The following is a 14,926-nucleotide window of genomic DNA, read 5'->3' on the forward strand; positions in this document are numbered from 1 at the left end:
CCACGATCCTTTGGAACCTGCCAGGGATGTACTCACTGCCTGTTCTCCCCTACCACTATATGCCATACCATGTGCAATGGCTTTTGTTTCCTGGAGGACGCTAAGGACTCTTGAGGTTCCTCCTCTGTCAGGTCTGCCGGCCACCCACCGAGGGGGTGTTCTTGGAGTGTTTATTTAGCATTCCATATTTCCCACCTTGATATCATGAGGTTCCTATGAATAGAGTGATATGTAACCTTTTTCTTATGATATTCCTAACCAAGTAGCTTTTGTTTTATTTTAACAAGTTACTTACTACTCACATGTATTGTTCTACTTATATGTAGTCAATTAACAATCTTGTACTGTTTACTAATATCTAATTGATATTCATTTGCATATATCGTGTTTATTACTCATTTATGTTTATAATCTTATAACCAATAAATCTGCATATTTTATAACACCTGTGTATTATTGTTTATTGCAAAACTTCATCCTTAAGCGTTAATGTCATCCCATCATAAAAAGAACTTGTTGATATCTGAGGAAATAGTCGAACTCAGATGTGTATTGTATTGATTAGCTTTGTCTTCACCAGGTCATAATTTTGATATTTTTAATAATCTTCATAATTTTAAGTTTTTCATAATTGATAATTGTTATGACCATGATTCATAATTGAGTTATTACCGCACGACACTGTGCAGGGCGGCTCAGGTGCCTGCTCTGTTGCCTTACACATGACTGGACTGGCTCCGCGGATGCGTTTCATCTCAACCACCCCTTGTTTTCCACTTCATTAGAGGGATTATTTTGCTGGGCGCTTTCTACTGCCGAGATGGAGCCATCTCTCTCTTCCCGCTATATATGTGGGGTTTCTGGCTGGGCCCTTGTTTTTCGCTAAGAGCATTCAAGAGAGCTTTTCACTGTCTGTGCTTACTGCCCACTATTGCAGCCTGGCTCTCTTCCCGTTTCTTGGTTATCTACTGCTGGTCATTTAGCCTTTGCACTCTCCTCTATTGGAGATGTTTATGCGATCATGTATGGCTTGGCGACAGACGGTCTAGCTACCGTCTGTTGTTGTGTCCTGCCATTGCTCTCCTCCCCTGGTAAGGTGCGTTCCTTCTTCCATTTGGCTATGTGAGTTGCGCTACACTGACACCCCAGTCTTCTGGAGTAACCTTCCTGTGTCCAGAGCCTGGGAGTCTCAGTCCCCTTTTGTTTCCCCCTCCGTTCCTGTCCTGACGTCTTGTTGTTTCGGAGTTCTCACTTCCGCTGAGGTCTAAGACCTGTTAGTCTCCTTGTCTTGGACACTATTCTGGAATGCTGTGGCGTGCCTTCTTTTCTACGTTGGCCCTCCTGGTTCTTTAGGCCTTAGTGACGGTTGAGGTCTTTCTGTACCGCGCTTCTACTTGTTTGGGCACGGATGTTTGTCACTTTGAGCATTTCACGGACGTTTGGTTTACTTACCCTTCTGGTGTAAGTCTTCCAGGAGACTCTGGAACCTCCAATTCCCATTTCGGCCGCTCCGATGTTCCAGGATGCTCCTTTTCATGGTCCTCTGTTCCTTACTTGGCCATTTATTCTTCCGTGTCCTTCTTCCAGGTGGCTCAGGAACCTCCAGTTCCCATGCCTGTCGCTACGGTGTTCCGGGATGCCCCTTTTATGGGCATTCCGCTCCTTTTTTGGCTCCTCCTTCAGGGGTCATGTTCTCTCAAGATGGAGGATGTTCTGGTCGTCCGGATTACACCTGTCCAGCTATTTTGCCTCCCAGGGGCTCTTGCGGGCCCCTGGATCGGGTTTTGGGTCTGCAGATGTTCAGATCATTGATCTTCTGCACCAGGCCATCGATGTTCTGCACCAACCAATTTCCGTCTTTCTTCTTTCCAGTGGTTTTCTGGTCTCCGCCTTCTTTGCTCACCTTCTGCTCAGGCGTATGCTGCTCTCCCTGGCATTTTTTCACCATGTTCTCTTGTATCGGTTGACTCTGGTTGGGGTTCTCCTTTTTGTGCCTTTTTCCATTTTCGTTTTCCAGCAGGGCTGGCCCTCTGTCTGGTGTTCCTTGGAGCTCCGGGATGATTCTAGCCCATCTGGCTTCCTTTTTTTGTCTCTCTATATGGACCGTGGTTTTAGAGTCTATGCGATGGACAGTCCCTTCCTTTGGCGTCCCAGTCCATCTCTGGGGATCTTCCGAGAGCTCAGTTTCTGGGCCTCTGTTATCTCTGACCTGGGTTCTCGTCCGCAAGCCTTATGGACGAGTGGGTTCTGTCTCGGGACTGATTCCCCTTTCGCTGTTGGTTGTTCTTCCCACCCTAGGCGACTGCTTTGGTACATTCAATCAGTATAGGTGTCCCCCAATGAAGAGCGACCGAGAAAAGGAGTTTTTATTTTTTTTGTACTCACCGTAAAATTGCTTTCTCGTAGCCTTCATTGGGGAACGCTGCACCCACCCATTTCTGCATTTTTAGTCTGGATATTATTTTCCAGTTATTGTGTTTTTTTTTTTTTTTTTTTTTTTTTTTATCAGAGATTCCTTTCTAGGGTAATTTGGACATATTTCTTTGTTGGCTTCTCCTACTGCTTTGTGGCAAAACTGATTTACCTCACTTCCAGTGGGTAGGTGTATTGTGCCAGAGAGGAGACAACTTTTTTTTCTTAGTGTCAGCACCTCCTAGTTGCAAGAGCATATACCCATCAGGTCCCCCAATGAAGGCTACGTTGAGTAAAAAAAAAATCTCCTTTTTGCAAATTTTTTAGTGTTTTTGTTTTCAAACTACACTTTACGGTAAAAATTACATGTTTTCTTTATTCTGTGGGTCAATACGATTAAAATGATACCCATCTTTACATTTCTATTATACTGCTTTTAAAAAATATCAAACTTTTTGTACAGAATCGGTATGTTTAAAATCTCCCTATTTTGACCACCTATGACTTTCATTTTTCCGTATATGGGCATGTATGAGGGCTAATTTTTTGCGCCGTAGTCTGTACTTTTTATTGATACCACATTTGTATATATGAAATTTTTAAATCCACTTTGTATTTTTTGGAGTAAAATGTGACAAAAAAAAAGCATCAATTTTGGATTTTTTACATTTACGCCGTTCACCGTACAGGATCATTAGCATTATATTTTGACAGTTCGAACCAGGGCTGTGGAGTCTGAGTCAAGGAGTCGGACGAAATTTTAGGTACCTTGAGTCGGAGTCGGCAAACAATGCACCGACTCCTACTAAATTTAGATTGGAATAAAAAAAAGCAAGTTTAAATGTCCCAATTCACAAAAAGTTATAGTTAATGAATTCTCTACTAGAAGAATAAAGATCAATGCATGCAGTGCCTCATGTAACCGCAAAACGAACACGTTAAGTGACTGTGAAGAAGCATGCTTTTCATGTGCTTCACTATTTGGCACACAACGCACAATTAGGAGCGGCAATACTTATACTTTCCATAGTGTTGTGTCCTGCTGTTACAGGGAACCCATGGGTAACCTAGCCTCTTACTGATAAGGGATTAAGGAAATATGTTTTTTGCAGGACTAGAGACACTTGCATAAGTGAAGGGAATGGAGGGTCAATAGTTCAAGACTGACGCTATAAACCATTGGAAAAACTGCTGCCATTCAGCTAAGGCTATAAAAACTTGTAAACTCGATTGTTAGCTTAAATGGGTACTCCGCCCATAGACATCATGAGGGGCGGAGCCGTGATGTAGTGATGCTCCGCCCCCTGTATCGCCCGTCATTACGCACAGAGCGAACTCGCTCTGTGCAGTAATGATAGCGCGGTGCCACATCGGCGGGACCCCGGCGATCTGACATCTTATCCCCTATCATTTGGAAAGGGGATAAGATGTCAGATCACCGGGGTCCCGCTGCTGGGGACCCCCGGGATCGCCGCTGCGGCACCGCGCGCTCATTACTGCACAAAGCCCTATCTTCAGCAGCAGATCAGCACACAAACTGTTCAATACAGTAGACTGTTGGCTTCCCAGCCAGTAGTCCTGTGGTAATGACATGTATGTTGCCTTTCTTTCCTTCAAGGAATGTATAAAATACATTCACATATTAATACAGAGGAGTCGGAGTCGGAAGCACAGAAAACTCCGGAATTGGAGTCGGAGTCAGAACATTTATCTACCGTCTCCACAGCCCTGGTTCGAACATTTATGCACGCGGCGATACCAAATATGTTTAATAAAAATAAATAAAAAATGTCATGCGTTTTGGGGGTAAAATGGGAGAAGGGACTATTTAAATTTTTTTGGGGAGAGGGGATTCCCCCCCCCCCCCCCTTTTTTTTTTTTAAAGATTTGTATTTACACTTTTTATGTCCCCTATCTATAGCAATCATTTGATTGCTAATACTGTTCAGGGCATAGTGATCTTCTGCTCTGGTCTGGTCTCTCTCAGACAAGAGCAGAAGACCCTTGGAGATGGCTTGAGGCAGGTGAGGGAACCTCCAGCCACCATCTTAGATGATCGGATTCCCGCGGCAGCGTCGCGGGCGATCCGATCATCCATTTAACGACGCGCATTGCCACAGATGCCATGATCTGTATTGATCACGGCATCTGAGTGGTTAATGACGGACATAAGCAAGATAGTTGATGTCTGCCATTACCGGTGGGTCCCTGGCTGCTGATAGCAGCCTGGACCTGCAGTGTATGACGTGAGCATCGCTCCGATGCTCGCGGTCATGTACAGGACATGAAAGTACGTCCTGGTGCGCGAAGTACCTCCGCATCAGGATGTACATTTACGTCCGTGGTCGTTAAGGGGTTAATAGATTGCTATAAATAGTCCTCTGTGGAGATGTAAAAAAAAAAACCAAAAAAAAAAAAACCTTAAAGGTTAAATTAAAGTGAGTAATCCTCTCCCCCCCAATAAAAAAAAATTTCTCCCCCTTTTCTCATTTTCTAAATAAAAAAATTAATAAAAGTAACAAACCTATTTGTCATCGCCACATGCAGAAATGACCAAACTATTATGGCACATACCAGTAAAAGGAATAAAAAGTTATCAAAAATTCATGTGTATACAAAAGTGAGCTTTCATACAGCCACGTATATGGAGAAATAAGAAAGTTATAGGGGGTCAATAGGGCAATTTTAAACATACCTCCCCCCCCCCCCCCCCTTATAGCTTGTCTTATTTTAAAAGCAGTACAGTAATAAATATAAAAAAAGCATATAAACATGGGCATTGTTTTAATCAGATTATCCTACAAATAAAAAGAAAATGTCAGTTTTACCCGAAAGTGCACTCTCGCCACAAATAAAACATTTTATTTATAGTACAATTAAAGATGTAATTACAAAGTACATATGGCTGCGCAAAAAACAATTCCTCATTTGGGTCTGTAGATGGAAAAGTTATTCTTAAAAGGAGAGAAGGAAAAAAGAAAAAAAAATGCAAAAATTAAAATTTGCCGTGTCATAAAATTGACTATGTCCTTAAATGGGCACTGTCAGATCTGAAAACTTTATATGTTGTTACTGATGAAAATTAAATACTTTTTTGTAATATGGTGGTTTCATAAATTTTTTTATATATTTTTTTTTATTTTTTGAGTATTTAATAAATAAAACGGCCCCTGAAAATCCCACAACTAGGGATCCCCATGCCTACTGGGACACTAACCAGTCCTGCAGCAGCTTGGCCATGAGTAATGGACAAGGCTGTATGAGCAGACACCCCTATTACCTCTCTCCACCACAAGGAGGGACATTCCCCCTTCGCCACAAAGGATTTCTAACACTGTGAGCTATTGAAAAGAGGAATTTTTATAATAAATGTAGGTGTTAGAGGCATACAAATTAGATGTACATGGTCAGGATTAGGTACTTTTTTTTTTTTTTTTTCTTCTTGTGGGATTTGATAGGTATGCTTTAAGGAGTTACGTGGTGTCCTGCCTGTTGTAGCATAGAAATATAGTGAATTTCAATTGTAGATAAAGGTTTAAGGAGTGCTCCAGAGACGTACATATTAAAAAAAAAAAACTCCAAAGCCACCACACTACCTGGATATGCTCCCTGTAAATGATCCTGCCTTATATGCATGGCTCCTGTGGCCCCTGTTTTCTCTGGCTGCTTTATATTGTTTGCCATTTTTCCCTCCTCTTCAGCATGAATACATTTCCCTGCAGCCATTGCAGCTCTGTTCTTACTGTCATCCAGCTCCTTATAGCTTCCTCACAGAACCTTCTTTCCCCTGCTCTGTAAGCAGAGAGATACAGTGCCTGATTGGCTAATGCTGTGCACATCTCCCAGCTAAAGGGAGCATGACTCATCAGTGTAGGACAGTGTTCTTTGTCTCTAAGGAGGGTGGGGGCTGCTTTCAGAGAGAGACACAAAGGTTGGCTGGATGATCTATTTTTTCATCACTCCCTGCATGTAAGAGACAACTGAAAGAGAAGAAACTGCTTTAGATAGTTAATTAGTCATATTTAGACAATTAAGTAGGTTGGTGAGAGGGAAATGATGGGCTATGGGTTTAGTTCCCTGCCGTACCCCCATAAAATTTAAATTTGTTTATGCCTGATTTAATTTTCATTCCATCTATGTCTCTACAGTGGCAGCTGGATTGTTTAGCATGTTTGCTGAAGTTGATATGTCAGTTTGCTGTGGACCCAACAGATCTGGATTTGGCATATCATGACGTATTTGCTTGGTCAGGGATAGCAGAGAGCCACAGAAAAAGGACGTGGCCTGGCAAATCCAGAAAATCAACGGCAGATCACTCAAAGGGCCTTCATATACCACGCTTAACGGAGGTATGTTGCAGTATACTTTTTTGTGTTATTGTAAGGCTTCTTTTACACTACAAAATTCTCCCTTTTTAAACGTCCGTATGAAGTCCCGTCTGAAAACGGCAGCAACAAAATCCTTTACGTCCGTTAGAAAATGCCATTATAGTCTATGGGATTTTATAATAGCCGTTTGAATCCGTTATAGTCCGTTATTAATAACTGATGTTATTTTGTGACGGAAGATAGTTCGGAAGAAAATAGTTCATGAACTATCTTCCGTCACAAAATAACGTCAGTTATCAATAACGGACTATAACGGATTCAAACGGCTATTATAAAATCCCATAGACTATAATGGGATTTTCTAACGGACGTATAGGATTTTGTTACTGCCGTTTTCAGCTGGTTTTCAGACGGAACTTCATACGGATGTTTAAAAACAGAGAATTTGTAGTTTGAAAGAAGCCTAAGATCCTTCATGTAATCTTTGTATTAAGTTATTTCAATTTATTTTCTGGGGAGAAAGTACTCCTACATCATATATGTAACGGTGTAATGTGATCACGTTGTGATTTTTGCTGCAACACTTAAGACGAGATCTGTGGAGTAACAATAATGTGAATATAGCCTAAGGGTAGATGCACAATATACAGATTACCTGCAGGGAAAAAAATTAGCAGCAAATCTATATAGTTTAGTTACCCTGTGTCCTTTTACCGTAGGTAAACGAATTACTCACCTCTAATCTACTTCATGTAAGGAAAGGCCGGACAAATACGATTTGCCATGTTGACCAGAAATCACAGCAGCAATGCTCTGCTAGCAGATTACCCTGGTTGCCATGAAAATAGGGTTAGCTTGCTGCATATTTGTGTTTTTTTTTCTCCTATTGACTTTAGTGACTGCAGTATCAATCTGCTTACAGTGAGTGCCACCTGGTGCAAATTGCAGGCACATACCATTTAAATTACTTATTTTTATAGCGGTGTATATAAAGTAAGGCAAATTTGGTGTTTTTATATGAAAACATTAGTCACTATATATATATATATATATATATATATATATATATATAATTTGTTTGAAAGTTTTCAGTTGTATTTTGTTTTATCTCCACTTAAACCACTAAGTAAAAAATAATTGGTGTCTTATTCCTTTGTCTCCCCTAAGGTTTTTCTAGTTCTTGTCCAAGGGACCTGTTTGATTCAGCGCTTAATGTCTGTTGCTTATACGTATGATAACTTAGCCCAAAGGTAAGTATAGACGTTAATAATATAATTCACACCTACTGGATTTATGTAATTCTTTGTACACTTCATACTGTAGTGTCTGTGTATATATATCTATATCTCTATCTAAGGGATCGACCGATTATCGGTTTGGCCGATAATCACGATTTTGGGTATTATCGGTATCGGCAATTACCTTGCCGATAAGCCGATAATGCCCCCGGCACCGCCCCCACCGCACCGCGACCGCTGCAGGTCATTGATTTAAAGCGCCCGCTTTAAATCAATGATCTGCAGTGGTGTCGTGGGGGTTAAATAGCCGATAACTTATACCAGAATATCGGTATAAGTTATCGGCTATCGGCCCTAACCTCCTTTGATTATCGGTATCGGCCCTAAAAAAACGACATCGGTCGATCCCTAATAAATATATATATATATATATATATATATATATATATATATATATATATATATATATATATATAAATAATTTTTTTTTATTTTTTTGCAGGGTACTGAAGGCACAGTCTGACCATCGTTCTAGGCATGAAGGTAAGAAGTCAGTTATGTGTTTACTGTCCTTTTGTAAACCTTTAGTTACATACTTTAAAGGGGTTTTCTGTGACTTTAATACAGATGGCCAATCCTTAGGATAGGCAATCAGTATTTGATTGTTGGGGACTCTTGCCATTTAACAGATTGAAGAGACTGGGATCTTCAACAAAGAGCTATGTCTCCTGCCTGGATTACACAACATGTACAGAATAAAAAATATCCTGCTCACCTCCATGATTTAACCACTATAGAAGAGGATTCTGAACCCTCTACTAGTTCTAATGTTCAATATATATATATATATATATATATATATATATATATATATACACATACATACATACATACATACATAGAATAAGTTGGCCAGCACTATTGATTCCAAACTATTATACGGACCTGGCTTAGGTGCAGGCTGCTGGGCTAAATATAAAGCAACAGGAGAATACAGCAGCGCACTGCTAGCACAAAAATATAGATAAAACATGAGTATATAGATACAACATGAGAAGCTATTCAGTTATGGTGCAGTAATGAAATAGTGAGATACTTAGCTTGCAATTTGGCGGCCAAATAGCTTGGACTGTCCCACCACGGTAAAGTGATCTCATTGGGACGGACCCTACACTAAGAATATGCCTCTGTGTGAATAGATCAGCAGGCATTGCAGGATCTGGAACATCCAAATCACCTTATATACACCTGATAGAGGTGGGTGGGGTGCAAGAACCAACATGGAGGTAGCCACTCCCCCATATGTGTAATACAAACAAAGAATAAGTTGGCCAGCACTATTTGTTTGTGGGGGAGTGGCTACCTCCATGTTGGTTCTTGCACCCCACCCACCTTTATCAGGTGTATATAAGGTGATTTGGATGTTCCAGATCCTGCAATTCCTGCTGATCTATTCACACAGAGGCATATTCATAGTGTAGGGTCCGTCCCAATAAGATCACCTTACCATGGTGGGACGTTCCAAGCTATTTGACCGCCAAATTGCAAGCTAAGTATCTCACTATTTCATTACTGCACCATAGCTGAATAGCTTCTCATGTGTTGGTTATCAAAATATCTTTCAAGCAGGACAAAACTTCTTACATCCAGTCACACAACTACATATACCAAAGCACAGTGCAGTCTACCCACACATTTCGTTCTTATGCACCTATTGTCTGATGGGGTTTCATTGTGCATCATTACAGAAAGATAGTGAATACCCATTTGTAGAAGACTGTTAAATCATTATTATATGCCTTCACAAAAAGACATAAACAAATATGCCAAATCCTGCAGACAACTAAGTGATACTGCTGGTACTAGGGAGTATGACACCAAACAGTTTGTCAGTTGTAATTCTGATGATGTGGTGTATGTCAACATTGAAAGTCACAACAAATACGTAAGTTGTACCACTCATAAACTGAAAGCTTTATTGAAGTTCTGCATCCAGATTTGTATTTGCTACGTGGATTTCAGTACCAAACGTTGTTGTGGTTGAACCTTGTACTGCAGGTTTGCTACAGTCAAGTTAACCTTTTAAGAATAGGCCATTAGTCTTTCACTCCTTATATTCCCCTTTAGGATAGGGTCACATACAGCGCATACGCAGCGTATTTCATGCTGTGAGAAATCCATCTGGCAGCGGGAAATATGTTGCGCATTTTGCAGTGATCAGACACACGGCTTCCCTGCCGCATTCTTCTGTGCTCAGTGAAGCTTCCAAACCTTACTGCACACACAGGGCCGCAGTGGGGAAGCCCTATGTATCTGCTCATAGCAAAATGTGCAGCAGATTTCCCGCTGCTCTGCAGATTTCTTACTGTGTATGCGCTGTATGTGACTCTACCCTTAATCATATTGCTTTTCTGTGTTAATAGATTTTTGGCTGTGCTGACGGAAGCCATAGACATTTTATTGTCCATAGTTTAGTTATCTTTTCAGTTGTTCCTATCCTTTAAAAAGAAAAGAAAAAGTCTGGTATGAGACTGAGGTCTTTTAGGTTCTCGTCATATAAGACTTCTCCAGGGGTATGGGACACTTGAATTGTCTAGTCTTGAAAAATGTGTTCTGCATTCCAACAGCTGATTCATTAGATCTGGATTTGGTTAATCCAGACTTAATGTCATTGAACTCTATACATAACTATTAGCCTGGTTAAATTGGAATCCAGATTTGCTGTTAATATATATCCTGTGTTTTACTCCCAACAGTTACACATTATTCAATGTGGCTTTTAGTTAGCTGGGCCCATTGTTGTTCTGCTGTGAAATCCAGCCTTGCAGACAGTGACAATTTACAAGACTGGCTTAAAAAATTAACTCTTCTTATTCCTGAGGTAAGTCATTAGAAAACAAAGTTTGAAAAGTTGTTGTTTCCAGTTTGGTTGATGTGCCTAGTCACATTTCAAAACTGTTTAAGGGTACGTTCACACATACAAATCCTGCGCAGGATCATGTAACTGCTGATTAGAAGCTGTGCTCAGTCATTTAGTTTACATTGAAATTTGCAGCAGAAAATCCTCTGCATCAAATCTTGCGTGTGTTTAAATGTGCATATTTTACTGCTTATTTTCTGCCGCTGATTTCCTACCCTTTTTAAATCAATTCGTAGCAAAATCAGCTGCAGAAAATACTCCACAAAATATGGCGCGTGTGAACATACCTTAAGGGTGTATTCACACGCACAGAAACTTGTGAATGTTTGATGCAGCAGGATGTAAATCTGCAGCTTCAAATATGCACAGGATACTCTGTATGTGACAACACTCAAAGCAATTGCTGCACGACACCAATGTGTGTTTTATATATTTATTTATTTATTTTATAATGTACATGTCTGGGCTCTATTAAATAAGCAAATAATGGGTATAATGGGGCATGGCTCGCCAGTATGATGATAGAAGGGCCTGGCTTGATAAGCTGGGGGGGGGGGGGGGGGTTTGCTGGAAGTGGAGAGGGTTTGGCGGGTACCTAGGTTTATACTCACTTTCTGCCTGACTCAGCATAAAAAAGTCAGTGTTTCTTAATTAGAAAAACCCTGCCTACTTTAAAATAAATAAATAAAATTGTGCTGATAACTCCTTTATTTGTAGGAAATACGTACAGAATAGCTACTCAACTACTAGTTGAGACTAGAGACGGTTTTCTTCCTTTTAGAGGAGAACCAGTATGCATACTTTTTCTCATGAAGCATTGTCTGCACCAGCTTAATCTCTGAATGGAGAATTGGCAACATTTTCTGTGTAGTAGGTTTAACTGTAGGTTTAAAGCGTTACGGTCATTAGTTAGAATATTCCTAAATCAGTGTAGTAAAGTGCCCTAAGACCTGTAAATATGCATGTGTTAAAATATAAAATACCTTTTGATCAATGTAGTACTGTGATGAGTCTTTCTGCATTTCTTTGGGAGGCTGGGGGCGTTTTTCCAGGAACATGATGAGCTCAATTCCTTCCCCTCCTCGTTATGAGGTCTGCACAAACCATTTTACCTTTGCAAAGTTTTCTGCCTAAATGCATGCTTTATATAACTTTAATGCAGCCATGTGAAACCTATATGGTGCGAGTACAGAAAAAAAAATCTACATTTTGTGCCAAAAAAATAAACATTTTGACATTTTTCACAGCTTTGTGACCAAAGTGCATGCTTTTTATAACCCTAAAGCAACCATGTGGAACCTATATGGGGAAAATTCATATAAAATAAGTTCATAAAATGACCAAAGAGAAACCATTTTACATATAAATAATAGTTTAGCACCTTGTAATGCTTGTCAGTGTGCATGGAAATGCTTCTCCTCTTAAAGACTGCAAGCTTTCTGCATCTTGTCTTTGCTCTGAGGCACAGTATGGAGATAACCACACCTTCCTCCCCCCTCCTCTAACTGGAAAAAGGTATTTTTCTCGGTCGCCTCATTGGGGAACACAGAGACCATGGGTGTTATGCTGCTGACACTAGGCAAAAAAAAACTGCTCCTCACAGCAGGATACGAATGCTCTGAGCTAGTCAGTTTTAGCTTAGTGTCAGTATGAGGCAGACACAGGTCTGGAGTGCTCTCCAGACCTGGTCTTTTCTTTTATTATTTTCTAGCTAAGGATGTCTAGTTATGTTTTTTTTCTCTTTATTTTTCTAGGTTGGGCGACAGGACCATGGTGCTGCATGATCGCTCACATGCGACGAAGGGGCACGGTGCATAAGATTATGGGCCGTCAACCCCTTCTCACCAACTGCCAGTACCTGGCGGAGTACCTTGGGTCCGGGGTCCCCCACTTGCCCCTGCCCGCCTCGCTATGGCAGCTTGGCGTGATTCAGCGTGGCCTTAAGCTGGCTGAAGACTACAGGTAAGTATAAGAAGATGGAGTCCGCAGGTGAGTATGTACTACATTCACCTCCCTTTTCTACCTCCTAGGTGTTCCATTCTTGGTGCCCAACTCCTCAGCTGCCATTACTGGTGGCTGCTGTGGGCCAAAACCCTCATGGCTCCTGTCCCCATACTTGCAGAGGGCAGTCCGGTGGCCTGTCCCTCTTTCATCTGGCACTCAGTTTGTGGTAGTATTTTCCCTTCTCAGCTCCACTCCCCACATGTGGCTGCTGTAATCCGGTCGGCTAGCTGGCTGCCAGGAGTCTTGGGGGCACAGTGGGGCACACATTTCTTTCCACCCCTCCCCTTACCGCACCTATATTGCTGGACTCTCTTTGGACGGCGGGTCTCCAGTCCCATGTGGTTGAGCGGTGCAGCAGTGGGGACTGGGCCGGCCGTGCCAGGCTTCCAGTCTCCGGCATGGTCTGTGGGGCGGCCGTTGGGGAGACGTGGTATGCAGCGTTCCCTTTTTCTTTTCCCAGCAGCCGGCTCCCAGATTGTGCAGCCGAGACTCAGTTGATGCGGCCAGGGGACGGGCTGCGGTCACTCTGTAAATTTAGCCCTCTGCTTCATCATTTACGATGAGCCGTCTACTGGGGGTGTGTTTTCACTAGCGTGTCCTTATTCCTGAAGGTCGCATGTTCTGCTTGAAAAGAAAAAGAAAAAATAGAACAGCTTCTCACGTGCGTTCTGCACCCTCCAGTGGCTGAATGTTGTTAAGCACTATTCTCTCTCCTGTACTAGGCCCCCTCTAGTGGCCACTCATAGTTATTATAGCGGGGCAGTTTTTCTATGGCCATACTTATGCTTCTGTTGGGTTAGCAGTTTGGAGTATTCCCCTTAGAACCCCTGTTCGGTTCTGTTCACTCAAACCCCCCCCCCCAATCCAGCCTTGAGGGCATTCTCATTGTTCTCAGCTTTTTGGCTAAGATCAAGTGTAGTATCTGTTTTTATCAGTTTATTATTTGTTCCGTCCCCTATCTTGGGTCCATGTATTTAATGGATTTCGGGGGGTGGGGGGGGGGGGGTGGGGGGTGGGGGGGGGGGGGGGGGGTGGGGGGGTGGACGTCGTTCACAGGGTAGCGGGGTGGGGGGGGGGGGGGGGGGGGTGGGGGGGGTGGACGTCGTTCACAGGGTAGCGGGGTGAAGGTGTATCTAGGCCAGGACTTTGTGGATTCCGGTGCTGGCTAAGTCTAGGGTTCACATTCCCCTTCCCAGGGGAGGCGTAATGGTGAGCTAAGTGAGTGTTCTGCCCCGGCTGGTTCATCCATCACATTCTTCTCCATGAAAAGGGTATTGGTGGTCTTGCTACCAATTCCTATTGCCTACTATACAATGCCTGCAATTGCTCATATGACCATTGTTCGTCTCCTGGCATATGGGCGGGTTTTTGTAGGTTGCCTACTTTTTCTCCCGCAGTCATTGCATTTCTTCTAGGTGAAGTAGTGACTGTCTTATGTAATTCCTTTTATGGCAAGTCCAGCCATCTTGTTAACCCCTTCTGTTACAGACTTCGGGGTAGCTTGGTGTGCTGCCTGCTTTTGGTATTTCAGCCGTTCCGCTCCCCCTTCCTTGGGGAATTATGCAGGTCTTGTACTGTTCCTGTTTTTGCAGCAGTCGTCCTTCGGGTATCGGATAGTTTATTTCCTTGGTGGCAGAGCATTGGTAGGTCAGTGGTAGAATTCTCGCCTGCCACGTGGGAGGCCCTGGTTCGATTCCTGGCCACAGCAACTCATTCTCCTATTCTTCCGATTTCTACTGTCATACTCACCAAGCCCCCCCCCTCCCCCCCCCCCCCCCCCCCCCCTGCGGAGTGCTGCTGGATTTGGTGTAGTTACATCTGTTGCTCTCCTAGCGTTCATGTTGCCTTCCTTGTTGGCACTGCTGAGGTGGTGCCTGCCTTACCCTCCCCCTTTTTGGGGTTTCGGTTAGGGATCGACCGATTATCGGCACGGCCGATATTATCGGACAATATTCACGTTTTTTCCCGTTATCGGTATCTGCTTCTAACATGCCGATAATGCGCAAAACAAGGCGTGCGCACGA

General features: G+C 42.5%; 1 protein-coding gene and 1 pseudogene across 3 annotated transcripts in view; both read left to right on the plus strand.

Moving 5' to 3' along the window:
* The window catches only part of USP34 (ubiquitin specific peptidase 34), a 231,391-nt gene that overhangs the window by 109,658 nt on the left and 106,807 nt on the right, over positions 1-14,926 (plus strand). For all 3 annotated transcript variants that reach the window (XM_056567745.1, XM_056567746.1, XM_056567747.1), the window contains 4 exons: positions 6,561-6,761; positions 7,908-7,990; positions 8,481-8,521; positions 10,735-10,859. In XM_056567745.1, the coding sequence (XP_056423720.1) occupies positions 6,561-6,761; positions 7,908-7,990; positions 8,481-8,521; positions 10,735-10,859 (450 nt within the window). The remainder of the gene's footprint in view (positions 1-6,560; positions 6,762-7,907; positions 7,991-8,480; positions 8,522-10,734; positions 10,860-14,926) is intronic.
* LOC130363268 (U2 spliceosomal RNA) lies at positions 13,784-13,890 on the plus strand (annotated as a pseudogene).

Source organism: Hyla sarda, chromosome 3 (genome assembly GCF_029499605.1).
Source record: "Hyla sarda isolate aHylSar1 chromosome 3, aHylSar1.hap1, whole genome shotgun sequence".
Lineage (NCBI taxonomy): Eukaryota > Metazoa > Chordata > Amphibia > Anura > Hylidae > Hyla > Hyla sarda.